Raw genomic sequence first — 13846 nt, forward strand, 5'->3', positions numbered from 1 at the left:
TCTTCTTCGCATTTCAAGCTTATTGCTAATCGCATATTAGCTTATTGAGTGCTCTCAACTTAGTGCTCTAGATACATTTCCACTTATATTAATTGAGAGCTTTCGATTCCTGTACTATTTTGCATTAGTATAATTGTGTGGCAACTACCATCATACCCTATGTCCAGGAAAGTCGAAAAAATTTCCAACCCAAAAAATTCCTACACCGGACCGGGAATCGAACCCAACCACCTCCTCCAGAATGACCTTACTTTGTAGCTGTGCCTTTACCGACTCCCCAATGTACAGATGTTTCTAACCTTAAAATCTTGAAATTTCCTAGTATGGGGTCTTAAAAATTTGCCGAAGGTCTGCAAATCATCCACCTCTTCCAAAGATGGTAAAGATTTATCAAATTCTGGGAGTAGCCTCCCAATATTTTAAAAATTGTCTCTAGCGTCAAATTTCGCAACTTTTTCCATGTCCAGCATCTTATTTTTCTTTTCGAAATTTAAGTGCTCAAACTTCAATGCGAAAGATTTTGGATTTTATTTTTTATGTTTTTTAACACGGAATTTATATCAGGGTGGCCAGCAAACCGGGAAAACCGGTTTATTTAGAAGCCCCTTGGAGTATTTTAAAGAATTTCTTTCTAATTATCAGGAAATTTTTTGCAATCAATTTTGTTGGAGTTCTGTGATGAGTCTTTCGCACTAGGGTTGAAATTATGCCCAGAACATTCTAATAACTCTGTTTCTTGTTGAATCCTGATCATAATTCTCTTGGTATTCTTCTTAAAATTCATCTGTTATTTTCGTCACGATCCCCATACAAATCTCCTCAGAATCACGTAGGAATTTTCCTCAAAGTTTTGTTTTTCACAACTTTTAAAATTACCTAACAATTTAATTGAGAACTTGCATTCTTTTCCACAGAAACCCCTCCAAATTCGTCTAACAATTTTTAAGGATTTCTTGTCAGAATAATTTTGTAATTCTGCTCAGAACTTCTCTTTCAAAAACTGTGTGGGAATCCTTCTCAATATTTGTTTGAAATCGCTACTTTGAATTCTTTTAAATTTTACTAAAAAATCCAGGATTTGTCCGCTAGTTTCTACAGATTGTTATGTAATTTGTTATAACTCTTAAAATGCTTCCTAGTCTCAGAGCGTGACAATTATGACTCCACGACTCATAAGTAACATATTTTTGTTATTGTTCTTGAATTTTTTTTCAAAATCTCACATTTTAATTATTTTTTCTCCTAATCTTGCATCACGAAGATTGTTATTAATCACAAATTTTTTTTAAAAAAAGTTCTTGTTACAGACTTTACACAAATAATTTTAAAGCCCCAGAATCTTGCGAATCTTCTTAAATCACATTTTTATCTTTTCAGTAAATTCTTTTCAGAACGTTTTTAAAAATGCGTTCAATTTCGTTTTTTTGTTGAATATTAACAACCGGGAAATTTTTAAGATTTAAACCGGGAAAACCGGGTAATAAACCGGTAATTTCGAAATGAAAATTCACTGGTCACCCTGATTATATATATGTTTCAATTTTGCCCTCATGCAGGATACAGCATTTTTAATACCCCTGATTTTTCTTTGATTTTATTTTATTTTTCAAACAAGTCGTATTAAACGAAAATCAGGGAATTTGGTTACTCGTCAAATCAATTTGTGACCAACCTTCTGGTCGTAAAAATATTGCTCCAAATCTGTCAAAATCAGCAAGTAAACTTTTTTTGTTTTGACACCTCTTATGGCAAAATAGTGATCTTTTCATTAACATTAATGGCAAATAACTCACCAACACTAGCAGACCGCGAGTTCTTGGCCACCTTTACATCTATCCATCTAGGGCCGCACCGTTATCCTTCTAGACCGAATATCCAGAGGTGTAGTCACTCAGCAAGAGGAGCGTAGCGAGTGGCATTCGAAAAATAATAATCAGATGCCCGTCTAAAAATGCTTCCAAACTATTCTTTTACGAGAGCTTCTAAATGTACCTTAAATTTTACAGTATTCGTTAATTATAGTTTTTGATTTCCCTTAGTGGCAGTTGTAGAGGCAGGCCAGTTATCAACAAAAAAAAAAAAAAAACACACAATCAATCGAAATCCACAGAACACAATCCCAACTAATCCACTCTTGAATGCCATTTCAGACCCGCCCGTCCGCCCCGAGAGCGACGACCGGACCGTGCCGTATACATTCCGCGCGCCCGTCGGAGTCTAACTACACCACCGGTAACCGTTCCCAGTCAGCAAACAATCACCAGTGCTTCCACTAACGCAACCAGTCCACCGATAGCCACTTCACCGCCGTCGGAGTCCACTACCGGTAGTCTTTCGGCCTTCGCTACCCCACTCAGTTCTCCGCCCAAGGCGGCGGCATCGTCCAGCTGCAAGAAAGAACGTTCCACCCAGCAAGCTTCCAGCGGCGAGAAAGAACGCAAACCAAAAGCAAAGGACAAGCCACCCCCGGACAACGGCACGAACGTCAACTCTGTGATAGAGAATCATCGAAAAACCATCAGCGATTCAGCTGCCCAAGTCGAATGCGCTTGTTCCGTAGGCTTCAAAAACCGTAGTCATAGCGTAGACGAAACTACACCGACAACCGGAACCAATCCGGAGACTGTAAAGCTCAAAAAGCAAAAATCTGAAGAAGTTCCTCGAGAGAACGTAGACGAAGACTGTGATTTCGTATCGAAAGCCGAGCGGAAGAAGGAGCGGAAGGAACCGCGCTCGAACGGTAGCATTTTAGCGGAACTGAACGGAAGTACAAATCCGAAAGCGGTGGACAACATGAACAAGTCCAACCGAAATCGTACCTCCAAGGGCAATGCGGCGGCATTGATTATCAACGATAAGGTGGTTCCAGATGTTTCGGATAAGATCGATAAAGATGAAAAAGAACTGCGAAGGGCCTCGCTGGAGATCAACAGAAGCAACCGAAGGCTTATCAAACAATCGTTCGCTTCTGATGTGCTGGAAATTGCCGAACAGGAATCTTCGACAGGGGAGAAGGTCAATGGTCAGACGAAGACAGACGCTGAGCGGCTAGTTAATCCCGAAGAGGATGATTGGGAAACGATGTACGACGACAATGGAGATTGCCTAAATCCGAAGCTGATGGAAGAGTTGACAACGGCGGTGGGGAAGGTATCGATCGAAATCCCTCGTTCGGATTATAAGGTGAGTGTTCAAGGCCATGTCCAGAAAGTACCTAATTAAAAATTCAACCACTGGTAATTTTAGCTATATCAATCGAAACAAGCCGCCCTGAACGAGGAAGAATTTCCACACGTGCTGGAAGTGTCCAACTTCCCGGTGGAATTTAAAACGCAGGATCTCATGATGCTATTCTCGCAGTACAAAGAGTCCGGTTTCGATATCAAATGGGTTGACGATACGCACGCCCTAGCGGTATTCAGTAGTTCCAAAATCGGTAAGTTTCGTCGGAATACTCAGCTTCCAGCAGGCTCATGTCAACCGTCACATTTTTTTCTCTAGCGGCCGAAGTTCTTGCCAATGGCCACGCCTTTGTCAAGCTAAAACCACTGGCCGAAGCGACAGTCGAATCCCGTACCAAGGCTCGCAAGTGCTCCAGTTCACTGCAACCGTACCGACCACGACCGGAGACCTGTGCTGCCCTGGCTCGGCGGCTCGTAACGACAGCCCTCGGTGTTCGGCTGAAAACTGCCCCCGAAGAACGTGAAAACGAAAAGCGTGTCCTTCGAGAAGCCAAGGGTAATCTTCCCCGTCCACTGGTCACTCATCCTGCGTCGGTATTCTAAACTGTCTTTATTCATTTCCAGAACGCAAACTACTTGCTGCCAAACAACGCGAAGAAATCTGGGAAAGCTAAAACAAAGGTCCACATTCACCGCACCATCCGAAGGACGGTGCATTCTTTCGATTGCATTCGCTGCCATAGTTATTGTGAGTTACCTGCCGCGATAGATCTCCAAAAATTGGGATCACAAAATAATCCAATTGGTGTACTCTGTGCTGCAAAGGCTTTTACCCGTGGTCGCGATTTTATAGGTTGTGCAACTGTCCAGCGGCAGTCACTATATAGGAGCATCTCAATGTCCTATTTGTGTTATGGAAGGAAGATAGGGGCTTAAGTGTAGAACCAGGAACCATTTCAACCAATCTCATGAAAGCAAATGAGAGAACAAAAAGCAGATAAGATTGAAAGTATATTTAATAATTATTGTACTGTGTAGATTGTAAACTTGTACAAGTGCAAGTGCGAACGTTGAGAATGTTTATTTACAGGATTTTATCATAACGCGATTCCTAATGTAAAAACAATATAGAGTGTAATTTTACTGTGGATAAAAAGTTTAAGGAAAACGTATGAGAACTGGAAAATAGAAAGTTTCCGCAGTTGATAACATTTGATTGATTTATCCGAAATTTACTGAAGCAGCAGGTGTATCTTTTAGGAAATTGTTTAAATTTTAGACTGACCAGAAATAGCAGTCCAAGTCAAAGACAGTGTAACATATTAATCAAACAACTATTATTGTAACATGGGGCAACCAATAAATAAATGAATTTTAGAACACAAGGGATCACATCATTCGAGAATTTTCTAATGACGTTTCCTAGCAAGGTCCAGCATCAAACAGCAAATCGATATCAAACTGTGTTGGGGCAGGTTCGTAGAAATTCAATATGCACTGTAATACCAACCGGTGGAAACTAACGATTTTAAATTGACTCACTGCTTGACTAGCCTATTGGTCCCAAGCAAATCGATTAACCTATCCCATTCTAGTCGATAAGTATTTGCTTAGAGTCGTTTTGATTAACAGCCGGACAGTCTTGATTGGGATTTAACCCGAGGATAATACCTGTTGGAGCTTACCACCATTAGAGTTACCTCTATCATAGAGGTAACTCTAAGACCAGAAGGTCCCGAAGATACGTGCTCAACTTTTTGGCTCAGCTCTGGTACTATCTTCGGTCCCAAGCTAATCGATGCACCCCTCGAAACATAAGAAAATCCATGAACCCCTCATTTTATCTGTCAAACTTTCATAGCAAATCAAAATATACATAGTGTAGTACTAGAATTTCGACTAGAATGGGGAACGTTAATCGTTTGCTTGGGACCAATAGGCTAGTCAAGTAGTGAGCCAATTTAAAATCGTTAGTTCCCACCCCTCACCATCCCTCTCCAAAGGGGGAGTTTGGTAAAGAGAGATGAAAAAACCGATTTGTACCTTCCTTAAAAGTTGTCCTAGCTCGCTATCTACTATCTATATGCAATTTTCACACTGCCGTATACTCTAACGGAACTATCAACTCTAGACTTTCATCTCCTCCATCTATCGTATAAAAATTACCACTTTAGTCTGTTATTTGAAATTAGCATCTTCAACTATGTAAATCGTTGACTTCACGCAGAAGTAATACCAACAATCAATACGAAACTAACGATTTTAAATTGGCTCACTGCTTGACTAGCCTTTTGGTCCCAAGCAAATCGATTAACGTATCCCATTCTAGTCAAAATTCTAGTACTACACAATGTTTGTTTTGATTCGCTATGAAAGTTTGACAGATAAAATGAGGGGTTATTGGATTTTTCTATGTTTCAACGGGTGATTCGACTAGCTTGGGACCGAAGATAGTACCAGTGGTGAGCCAAAAAGTTGAGCACGTTCCTTCGGGACCTACTTGTCTTAGAGTTACCTCTATGGTAATACCATAGAGGTAACTCTAAGACCAGAAGGTCCCGAAGATACGTGCTCAACTTTTTGGCTCAGCTCTGGTACTCTCTTCGGTCCCAAGTTAATCGATTCACCCCTTGAAACATAGGAAAAACCAATAACCCCTCATTTTAGCTGTCAAAGTTTCATCACAGACAAACAGACATAACACATTGAATATTTCTCAATATAAAACATCGTCGCTAAAACATTACCGCCATCTGTTGAGTACACTGTGGTGGGTAGTACGCTGAACAGATGGCGGTAGTGTGTAAACGTCAAACGCAAGGGAATTGACTATGCGCGCCACAGGTGGCGGTACTACCAACTACGATACTTTTGAATTGACCGTTAAATGCTTGTTCGATGATCAACTTGCGAGTGTTATGTCTGTTTGTCTGTGGTTTCATAGCGAATCATAACACATTGCGTAGTACTAGAATTTCGACTAGAATGGGATACGTTAATCGTTTGCTTGGGACCAATAGGCTAGTCAAGTAGTGAGCCAATTTAAAATCGTTAGTTTCGAATTGATTGTTGGTAATACTAAACATATAGTCAAAGTACCCAAAAGTAAGTTCTTTTCACTCACCTCGGGACTATAGTGCATGAACCCAATAGTAGGTAAAGCTGGCCAAAGTAGTTTTCATTTACTTGTGTGCAATTCGTATGGAATTTTCCACTAGCTGTCTATCCAAAAGCACAGAGAACAGACGTCCAAGTTCGGTCACAAACTTGTGTAAAGTTAAGTGGAAACGTCGCCGTTACGTAGCACTAGCATCTCCTGATTTCCTCTATAAATTTATCACTTTCGACCAATTTGGCGCTAGTATCGATAAATTATCTGTTGAAAATTGCCACTTGGCGCTACTAGCACTTAGTGTCTAGTGTAGTTTGTGCGACGCCAGCGCCATCATGTTGTCAAAGAGGGTTTTTAAGTGGAGAAGTCGCCGTTAGTGGCGCTTAAGTCGAATAGGAATCTTTACACAAGTTTTTAGAGAAATTTGGTTCGAGCCTCCATGTCTGTTCTCTGTGATTAGAAGGAGAAAAGGAGACAAACTAGTCGAAAGTAAGTAAAAGTGAACTGACCGTAGGGTACTTTTTTCTTACCGTGTGGGTGTAACAGTTTCGATGTAATATTCATTAATTCCGGTGTAACATTTGATAACGGCACAAAAGCTTTTGTAAACAAACTTTGTAAGGTCCTTTGCACGTGAACCAAACTACGCCCACGCAAACCACTTTCGGAAAGGTGAGAGTTGCCTCTACCCGATGATGTTGTTGGTTTGCATGGGCGTACTTTGGTTCGCGTGCAAAGGGCCTTACAAAGTTTGTTTACAAAAGCTTTTGTTCCGTTATAAAATGTTACGCCTGAATTGTTTTTCAAGCTTTTTTTTTGCTGTAAACCCCTTCCTTCTCGGATGTTGGTCTACATTAAATTCAGTGCCAACATTTCAAAGGGGCGTAATTGCTTTTGTAAACAATGGCTTTAGCCGTCGATTTCTCGCAAATAAAGGCTCACTTCTCCAAATTAACAACGCTAGCTGGTAAAGGAAACATCCCTCGACCTGTTGGTGTAATTAATTTTTATGGGCGATCTTTTAGTTGCGAGAAATTGACGGCTAAAGCCATTGTTTACAAATGCAATTACGCCCCTTTGAAATGTTGGCACTGAATTATTTATTTTTCTCCGGCGGAATCGCCCAATACAGGATTCTCTCAGGCGGTCAACAGTGCGCTCTATCGGATTTCTTTCGCATTACTTCGTCGATCCCCGTGGCATATTTCGTTCCACTTTTGTAGCATTCAAAATGTGCCACACAACTCTCCTACACGCGACACGCAACAGTTTGCCATGGAAACATTCCGTTACAAACAAACCAGCGATTCGCCGCCAGCATAAAAGTAGTGTTGCGAAGAAGGTCAACATAAAGGCGACGCATTTGAAAGGAAGAGCATAAAAAAAAAACGCATATGCAATGTTGTTACGAAACTGCCGTCCGTCTATTGAAGTGCCTTGAAAAAAAAAAAGATTGTTTTCTGTTTCGACGCTCAAAATTTGATATTGTTGGCCGCGATTGTTTTATATTTTGCTACCGAGGAGAGTAAAGTGTCAACGGACAAAAATAGTGATACGGGAAAATGCAAAGGAAATAACAATAGGTAAAGGGAGGATGTCCATCAACATAACGGTGCATAGCTCGCAGCCACCGTCCTCCAGCAGTAACAATCCGTTTGCGAGTCTCGAAAGCGTTCGGAAGGCCGAAAATGATAAGCTGCGAAAAACTCGGCTGGAGCAGGTATGTTCTTGATGGAAGGTATGTTCTTAATTTTGTAACAATATCGTTAATCCAAATGTTTACAGGTCCGGCAACAATCAAAACAGCTAGCGGCGAATGTTCGACGGAAAGTTGAAGCAGCCAAACAGAAGGAACTGGCCAATGTGGATAAGCTGAAGCAAGCGGAGTTGAAAAGCTGGAAACAGAAGCACATTACCAAACTGCAAGCGGACTACCAACACTGCTTGGAGGATGTCGGGGAAGCTCATAAAGCCGCGGAAGCGGCTGAGCAGTGCGAGATTTGGTTCCAGGAGAAGAAGGCTACCCAGCAAGCGACTGCTATTCAAAGAGGGAGACACGCTGAAGCTAAACTAGTTCAGGATCGAGAAAGTAGGAAACCGAAAAAGAGGAAAGAATATAAACCGACCAAGTCGATTGCGGTGCAAGTTTCTGTTCCGGCAGAGAAGCCAATGGAGGAGCAGAAGAAGGATGTTCCCATTCAGATAGATGACAGTAGTTCCTCTGTCAACACCATAAGCGCATTTGAGCAGTTCAAGAAATGTTCCAAGGCGAATTCGGTCCCGGATTTGCGCATGCAGGATCGACCGTTGTCTCCGGATTTCCTTTCGTCGGACGAAGAAGTGCCAACTGGCATAGGTAAAAACAAAGAAAACTTTCCCTATCACAACACGAAATCCAGCAAACGGGTAGACACTCTTTACTACAATCCCACATCGTTCACTTCACCGGACACGCTACAACAACACCTGCCTGCTGCTCCGCAGCTGAAACCTTTTACACAGGTGTCGGAATTTATAAAACGACGCCGCGAAGATCGTTCGCACAAATACGCGCATCCAACGGGGTCAGCGCCGAAAGACATTCCCACATATTCCTCTCAGAAGAATGTGCAATTTGACGATCTGAGTGAAAACACTCTCTCCTTTCCCACAAGCACAGCCATGGATCGTTCCATCTTGGAATCGCCGCGCAAACCGGTGCGAAAGCTGGTGGATCAACCCAGGGCACTCCCAATTAAGGCTCAGTCGAAAGGAAGTCATTCGAAGCAGTCGACTACGATTTCTAGTTCGGTTGGTAGCCTAACGGAGCCGGGAACTTCCAAGGTGCAGTACTACGACTACAATACCAAGTATCGGAAGGAATACGACCAACCGACATCGTTTGTGCAGCGTATCGACAAACCCAAGGATGGGGAACTGAATGCGATGCAAGAGGCCACTCGGTTGGTGCGACTGCAAAACGAAATGCTGAATGCGAGGAGGTAAGGACAGTCGGTGATTTGGGTTCGCAACAGAAGTTTCTTTCAACTTTGTCTTATTTCAGACAAGCTCCCGCGGGACCGGATCGCTCTAAGGTTGCTCTGGAAAAGCTACAGATTCGCAAGGATTATGAGAATTTACAGTTGGAACTTGATAAGCTAGTCAGAGCAGAATCTCAAGTCAAGGCATTGGATGTGGTGAGTGGTGGTTGACTTTCTCTAGAATGTAAGTAAATAGCTTAAAATTATCATTTTCAGACGACCAAACCACTGATGACGGAAACTCGCCAGCGCCAGCAATCGGAAGCACGCCAGAAACGAATGAACCAAGCCGTGGAGGATTTGCTCAAGCAACGGGTCTTGATCACCTGTCCTGTAGTGCGGGATCCACCCAAAGGAGTCCAGCTGGTCAATCGACCATCGCAGGTTAATGTTGCTGCGGAAGCTGGAAACGCTGTCCACCTACTGGGGGATGATTCCAACCTTAGAGCAGTGAGCAACAGTTCCGATAGTTGCAGTACAATCCTGCTGGGATACGAGCAAGGCAATGGACGGGCGGGAATTCCGCTTCCGGAAACGGACAAGGTTGGCAAACTGAAGGAACTGCTGGAACAAATCAACGAACAGAAGAAGTTGCTGACGGAGGAATTGAAGAAGGAGGAGGATATTGAGGAGGAACTGAAGGTTCCCCTTGTGAAGCTCAAATCGACGAAAACACAAACCGATAATGGAATAAAGAAGATGCAACAGCGACAACAGGATCTAGAGCAGCAACAGAAGAATCTGCACGAGAAAGAACGGGAAATCCGTGACCTGGAAAAACAGCTCAAGGAGAAACTGAATCGTTTGGAGAAGGAGAAATCTAAGCCCAAGGTTCCTATTCACGTTGAAGCGAAAGGATCGGCGAATACCGATATCCAAACCGTTCTTGATACCTCTTCCACGGGCTCCAACGACAGTATCCAATCCGGATCCGAGATTCCGGTGAAGATCGTTATCACTGTAAACGACAAATCCCAGAGGAAAGTCAAGAAGACACCGAAGAAAGCGGTCCCGGAAGCGAGGAAAAGGAAGAAAGCTAAAGACGTCCATGATCATCGTTCTGTAGAACCACCGAAAGCTATTCCCAAATCTCCTTCAAAGGCTAAGGAAATCACAGAAAAGACCATTCAAGCTCCGGAAGTCCTTGCAGAACCGGAAGCGTCTCCAATCAGTTCCACCACATCGACCATCTATCGGCAGCTACCGAACAAAATTGACAATCGGGTTGGTAAATTCTTGAACCAACTTATTCAATCGGAAGTTCCTAGAAGCACCAAACCACCACCACCACCACCACCACGCCGAGCGGAGTCTGCCCCGAAGCATCAACTGAAAAAGACCACTCCACCACCACCACCAGTCAGTCACCATCAGCAAGGTCAAAATCTCAACCCAAATCTTATGCAGTACATCGTTCGATTGCTGGGAATGTCCCGGCATTCCATCGAACAGCTCGGAGTCAGCTCCTCAACGACCGTTTCCACTCCGTGCGATTCCGTCGTCAACGTAAGCGGAAACCAGTCCAGCGTTGATGAGCAAACCAGTCGGGATCAATCCCGCATGGATAAACTCAGGCGCTTCATCAACGAAAATTACAACTTTCTCAATGAAATCGATGAAACGCTCAAGGAGCAGGAACTGAGCGGAACTGCCGATGAGAACATTAGCCGAGTGGAGGACGTTTGGATGAAGACACTAAGCCGGAAGGAGCGAGAGATTCGTCAGGGGAAAGCGAAATCTCCGCCACCTCCGCCCGTGGAACAATCGCCTCCGGTGAAGGAAAGTTCCCTGAAGTCCATTCTTAAATCACCGAAACAGACCCCGGCAAAGGTGGCCAAAATCATCACTCCCCAGGGGCACGTAGAGGTGATCAATCTGAGTGATCGCGACGAGCAAGAAGTGCTGGAAAAGTACTCACATCTAGCGGAAAGCTGTAGCAAACGAATCTCCGAGCTGTCAGACATGATCCAAAAGGTACGCCAGGAGAAGAAGAAGTTGATTGAAAACAGCCTGTCCTCCAGTGACCAGCCTGAATCATCGACTAAGTATATGGATTTTCCGAGGACTCAGCAGAAAGCTCCGGCCGTTGAGACGAGTCCCCAGTCGGCGAAGGATGATCCTGTAAGCGAGGAGATTAACAACATTTTTACCAATGCCAGGCAAATCGGGCTCAGCAAGGACAGTGGAATCGCCATGTCACGACCGGTGACATCGTCCGATTACCGAGACAGTCCTGACACTCGTCCACCAAATGCCGGTGCGCCTCAGTTTGAATCGTCGGAAGATCTGAGCTCCCGGGAGACTGTGCCGTTGGCATTCGAGCCATTGTTGAAGGACATTCCGAAGGTGAGTACCAATCTACCTACTCGCTCCACCTTATCACCTTAATAATCGTAAAATTTTTCACAGATTTCACCACGTCTCGCATCGATTGATGTACTCTCTCAGCCAACAGCAAGCAACAGTCAAACGCGTGATTCAAAGGAACCCCCACTGGCAAAGCGTACCAAACCTCCGGTGGCCATCACCCGATACAGTCCTCAGCTGGAGGAAGGCACCGCAGCGCACGAGCTTTCCACAATCCTAGAAGTGGAAACTCCCCTGGCATTGAAGGCCAACATCTCGATTCCGCCGAGCGAAATGCTAGACCCAGCCGAGCAGCTGCTCGTGGATGCCCGTGACAAGCTGCTGGAACACGCTCGCGCCCTCGGCTACGAAGGTTTTCCCAATTACCAACAATACGTCAGAGAGCAGAATCTGGAAGTCACTCGATACGATCCGGAAAAGACCTGCACCTCACGGTTGAACGAACTGCTAGAAGTTTCCGACAAGAGTGATCTGCGCTACCAGAAATTCCCGGTCCCGGCACCGGAGATGAATGTCACCGAAGAAACCCTCAAAGGAAGCGTCAACGGAAAGAAACCCGAACTAGAAAGTAACTCTAGCTCGAGCACATCTCTACCGGATGTGGTAGCCGAGCTGAAGCTCAGAAACATTATAGACAAATCGTTTGACAACTCCCTGGACGATTCCAACCGATCAACGCCTAATTCCGGTTCCCTCGAATTCCTCCATCCCCAACAGAAGACTAATAAATCTCCAACGAAAAAGAAACAGACCGATTTCCCGAAAACTCCGGATCGATCCGTTTCCGAAACAACTGCATCCCTCGAACGCGACCTCAATCAACTCGGACTCCGCTGGGCATCGACCATGCTGAAGAAAAACCAACAAGCACTGCTGCAGGACCATTCCAGCAGCTCATCGCTCTCCCAAGCCGAAGACATTCGTCGAGGCACGGGGAGGAAACCCAAACCACTACCATCCTTACCGAACGAACCGAACGATTCCTTAGCCGCGTCCGGTAGACCTCTGAACCTAAAGGAATTCATCGCCCGCGAACTGATGATCCGGACACATTCCGATCTGAACTCCCTCTCGGATTCGTCCAGTCCGTGCAGTTTGCTGTTGCGATCGTTGTTGGACATTAGCAACATCAACGCGTCCACACCGGAATTGCTAACGCAAACGACCACGGATAGAAACATCCAGAGGACTTCCACTCCGGTGGCTACGAAATCATCGTCGGGTACTCCGAGGGAGAACGAAGGAGGAGGCACCAAGGATGGAAGCCTTAACGCTACGAATGGACTGTTTTCCGGGGAATCGCGCATTTCGTCCGTTCATATGAGTTCGTCTTCGGGAGGCGAGAACAGGCTTACGGTTCCGAATGTGCGGCTCGACTTGGATAAGTATACCAAGGGAAAGGGAGATAACGGACACGATGGGAGGAACTAACAGCATTGTCGGATTTTATTTGATAGTTTTTTTTATGGAAGTCAATGGGGGGTCATGCATTAATTATGTCACGCTAAATTTAGGAAAAAATATTCCCCTCCCTTTCGTAACGTTTTTGCTAAACCTAATGCATTGCTTGTCACAAAATCTTACACCCCCTCTCTCGCTTAGAGCGTGACGTAATATATGCATCACCCTTTAGGATCTTAGAAAGTGCCTTGTACCAATGTTGTATTGAAATAAATATAAAATGTATTTGACGCTCAACGGAGAAAGAATCTGCTGCATTTAGTGTTAACTGCAAGTTCGGTGAACAGATAGGCTTTTATTTTAGGTTTTAGCTTTAGCTCAAGAATTATTGCTCATAGGCTTACTATAATTACGAATGTTAATTTGTACTACTTTCTAGAACGGCAACAATTATGCACTGTTGGACTTACGCATGAAAACATTTAATAAACGGGATTACTTTCATTAATTCTTGTTTTCAATCATTGCCTGTGACGAATAGAATGAATTCATGGATGACAATCTTTGAAGAGTGTATATGTTCCGTTGAAAAGGATGCTCGAAAACCTTGAGATCCTCAACATAATCTACGCGACCGATGAGATCAACTAAGAATATTGAGTCAGATTTCTCTCAAAATCGTAAACAGTGATGTTGAACGGCTTCGCCTCCCTCCATTAAAACTCACATAGATTCCAACCTCAGGAGAAAGGTTTGTGTAATAT

The 13846-nt window shown here is 44.0% G+C and overlaps 2 protein-coding genes across 2 annotated transcripts in view; both read left to right on the top strand.

The window, feature by feature from the left end:
* Positions 1-4542, top strand: part of LOC135702523 (uncharacterized) — a 152069-nt gene extending 147527 nt beyond the window's left edge. The window contains exons 5-8 of the mRNA XM_065223600.1: positions 2151-3183; positions 3247-3436; positions 3502-3738; positions 3807-4542. Of these exons, the coding sequence (XP_065079672.1) occupies positions 2151-3183; positions 3247-3436; positions 3502-3738; positions 3807-3856 (1510 nt within the window). The 3' untranslated portion in view covers positions 3857-4542. The remainder of the gene's footprint in view (positions 1-2150; positions 3184-3246; positions 3437-3501; positions 3739-3806) is intronic.
* Positions 4543-7768: 3226 nt separating this feature from the next.
* On the top strand, positions 7769-13586 carry ana1 (anastral spindle 1). Its single transcript, XM_065223591.1, has 5 exons — positions 7769-8014; positions 8080-9275; positions 9338-9470; positions 9531-11660; positions 11724-13586. The coding sequence occupies exons 1-5, from the start codon at positions 7889-7891 to the stop codon at positions 13110-13112; spliced, it is 4974 nt and encodes a 1657-aa protein (XP_065079663.1). The 5' UTR covers positions 7769-7888; the 3' UTR covers positions 13113-13586.
* Positions 13587-13846: the final 260 nt, after the last annotated feature.

The sequence above is a fragment of the Ochlerotatus camptorhynchus genome, unplaced genomic scaffold (assembly GCF_037179485.1).
Source record: "Ochlerotatus camptorhynchus isolate MF236.1 unplaced genomic scaffold, CSIRO-AGI_Acam_v1.1 ptg000193l, whole genome shotgun sequence".
NCBI classification, from domain to species: domain Eukaryota; kingdom Metazoa; phylum Arthropoda; class Insecta; order Diptera; family Culicidae; genus Ochlerotatus; species Ochlerotatus camptorhynchus.

Bases quoted from the DNA above. Each gene is read 5' to 3' on its own strand.
- ana1 (XM_065223591.1), top strand. From the start codon at position 7,889: ATGTCCATCAACATAACGGTGCATAGCTCGCAGCCACCGTCCTCCAGC. The intron at 9,276-9,337 runs GTAAGGACAGTC...GTCTTATTTCAG, and splicing joins GAAATGCTGAATGCGAGGAG to ACAAGCTCCCGCGGGACCGG. The intron at 11,661-11,723 runs GTGAGTACCAAT...AATTTTTCACAG, and splicing joins TGTTGAAGGACATTCCGAAG to ATTTCACCACGTCTCGCATC.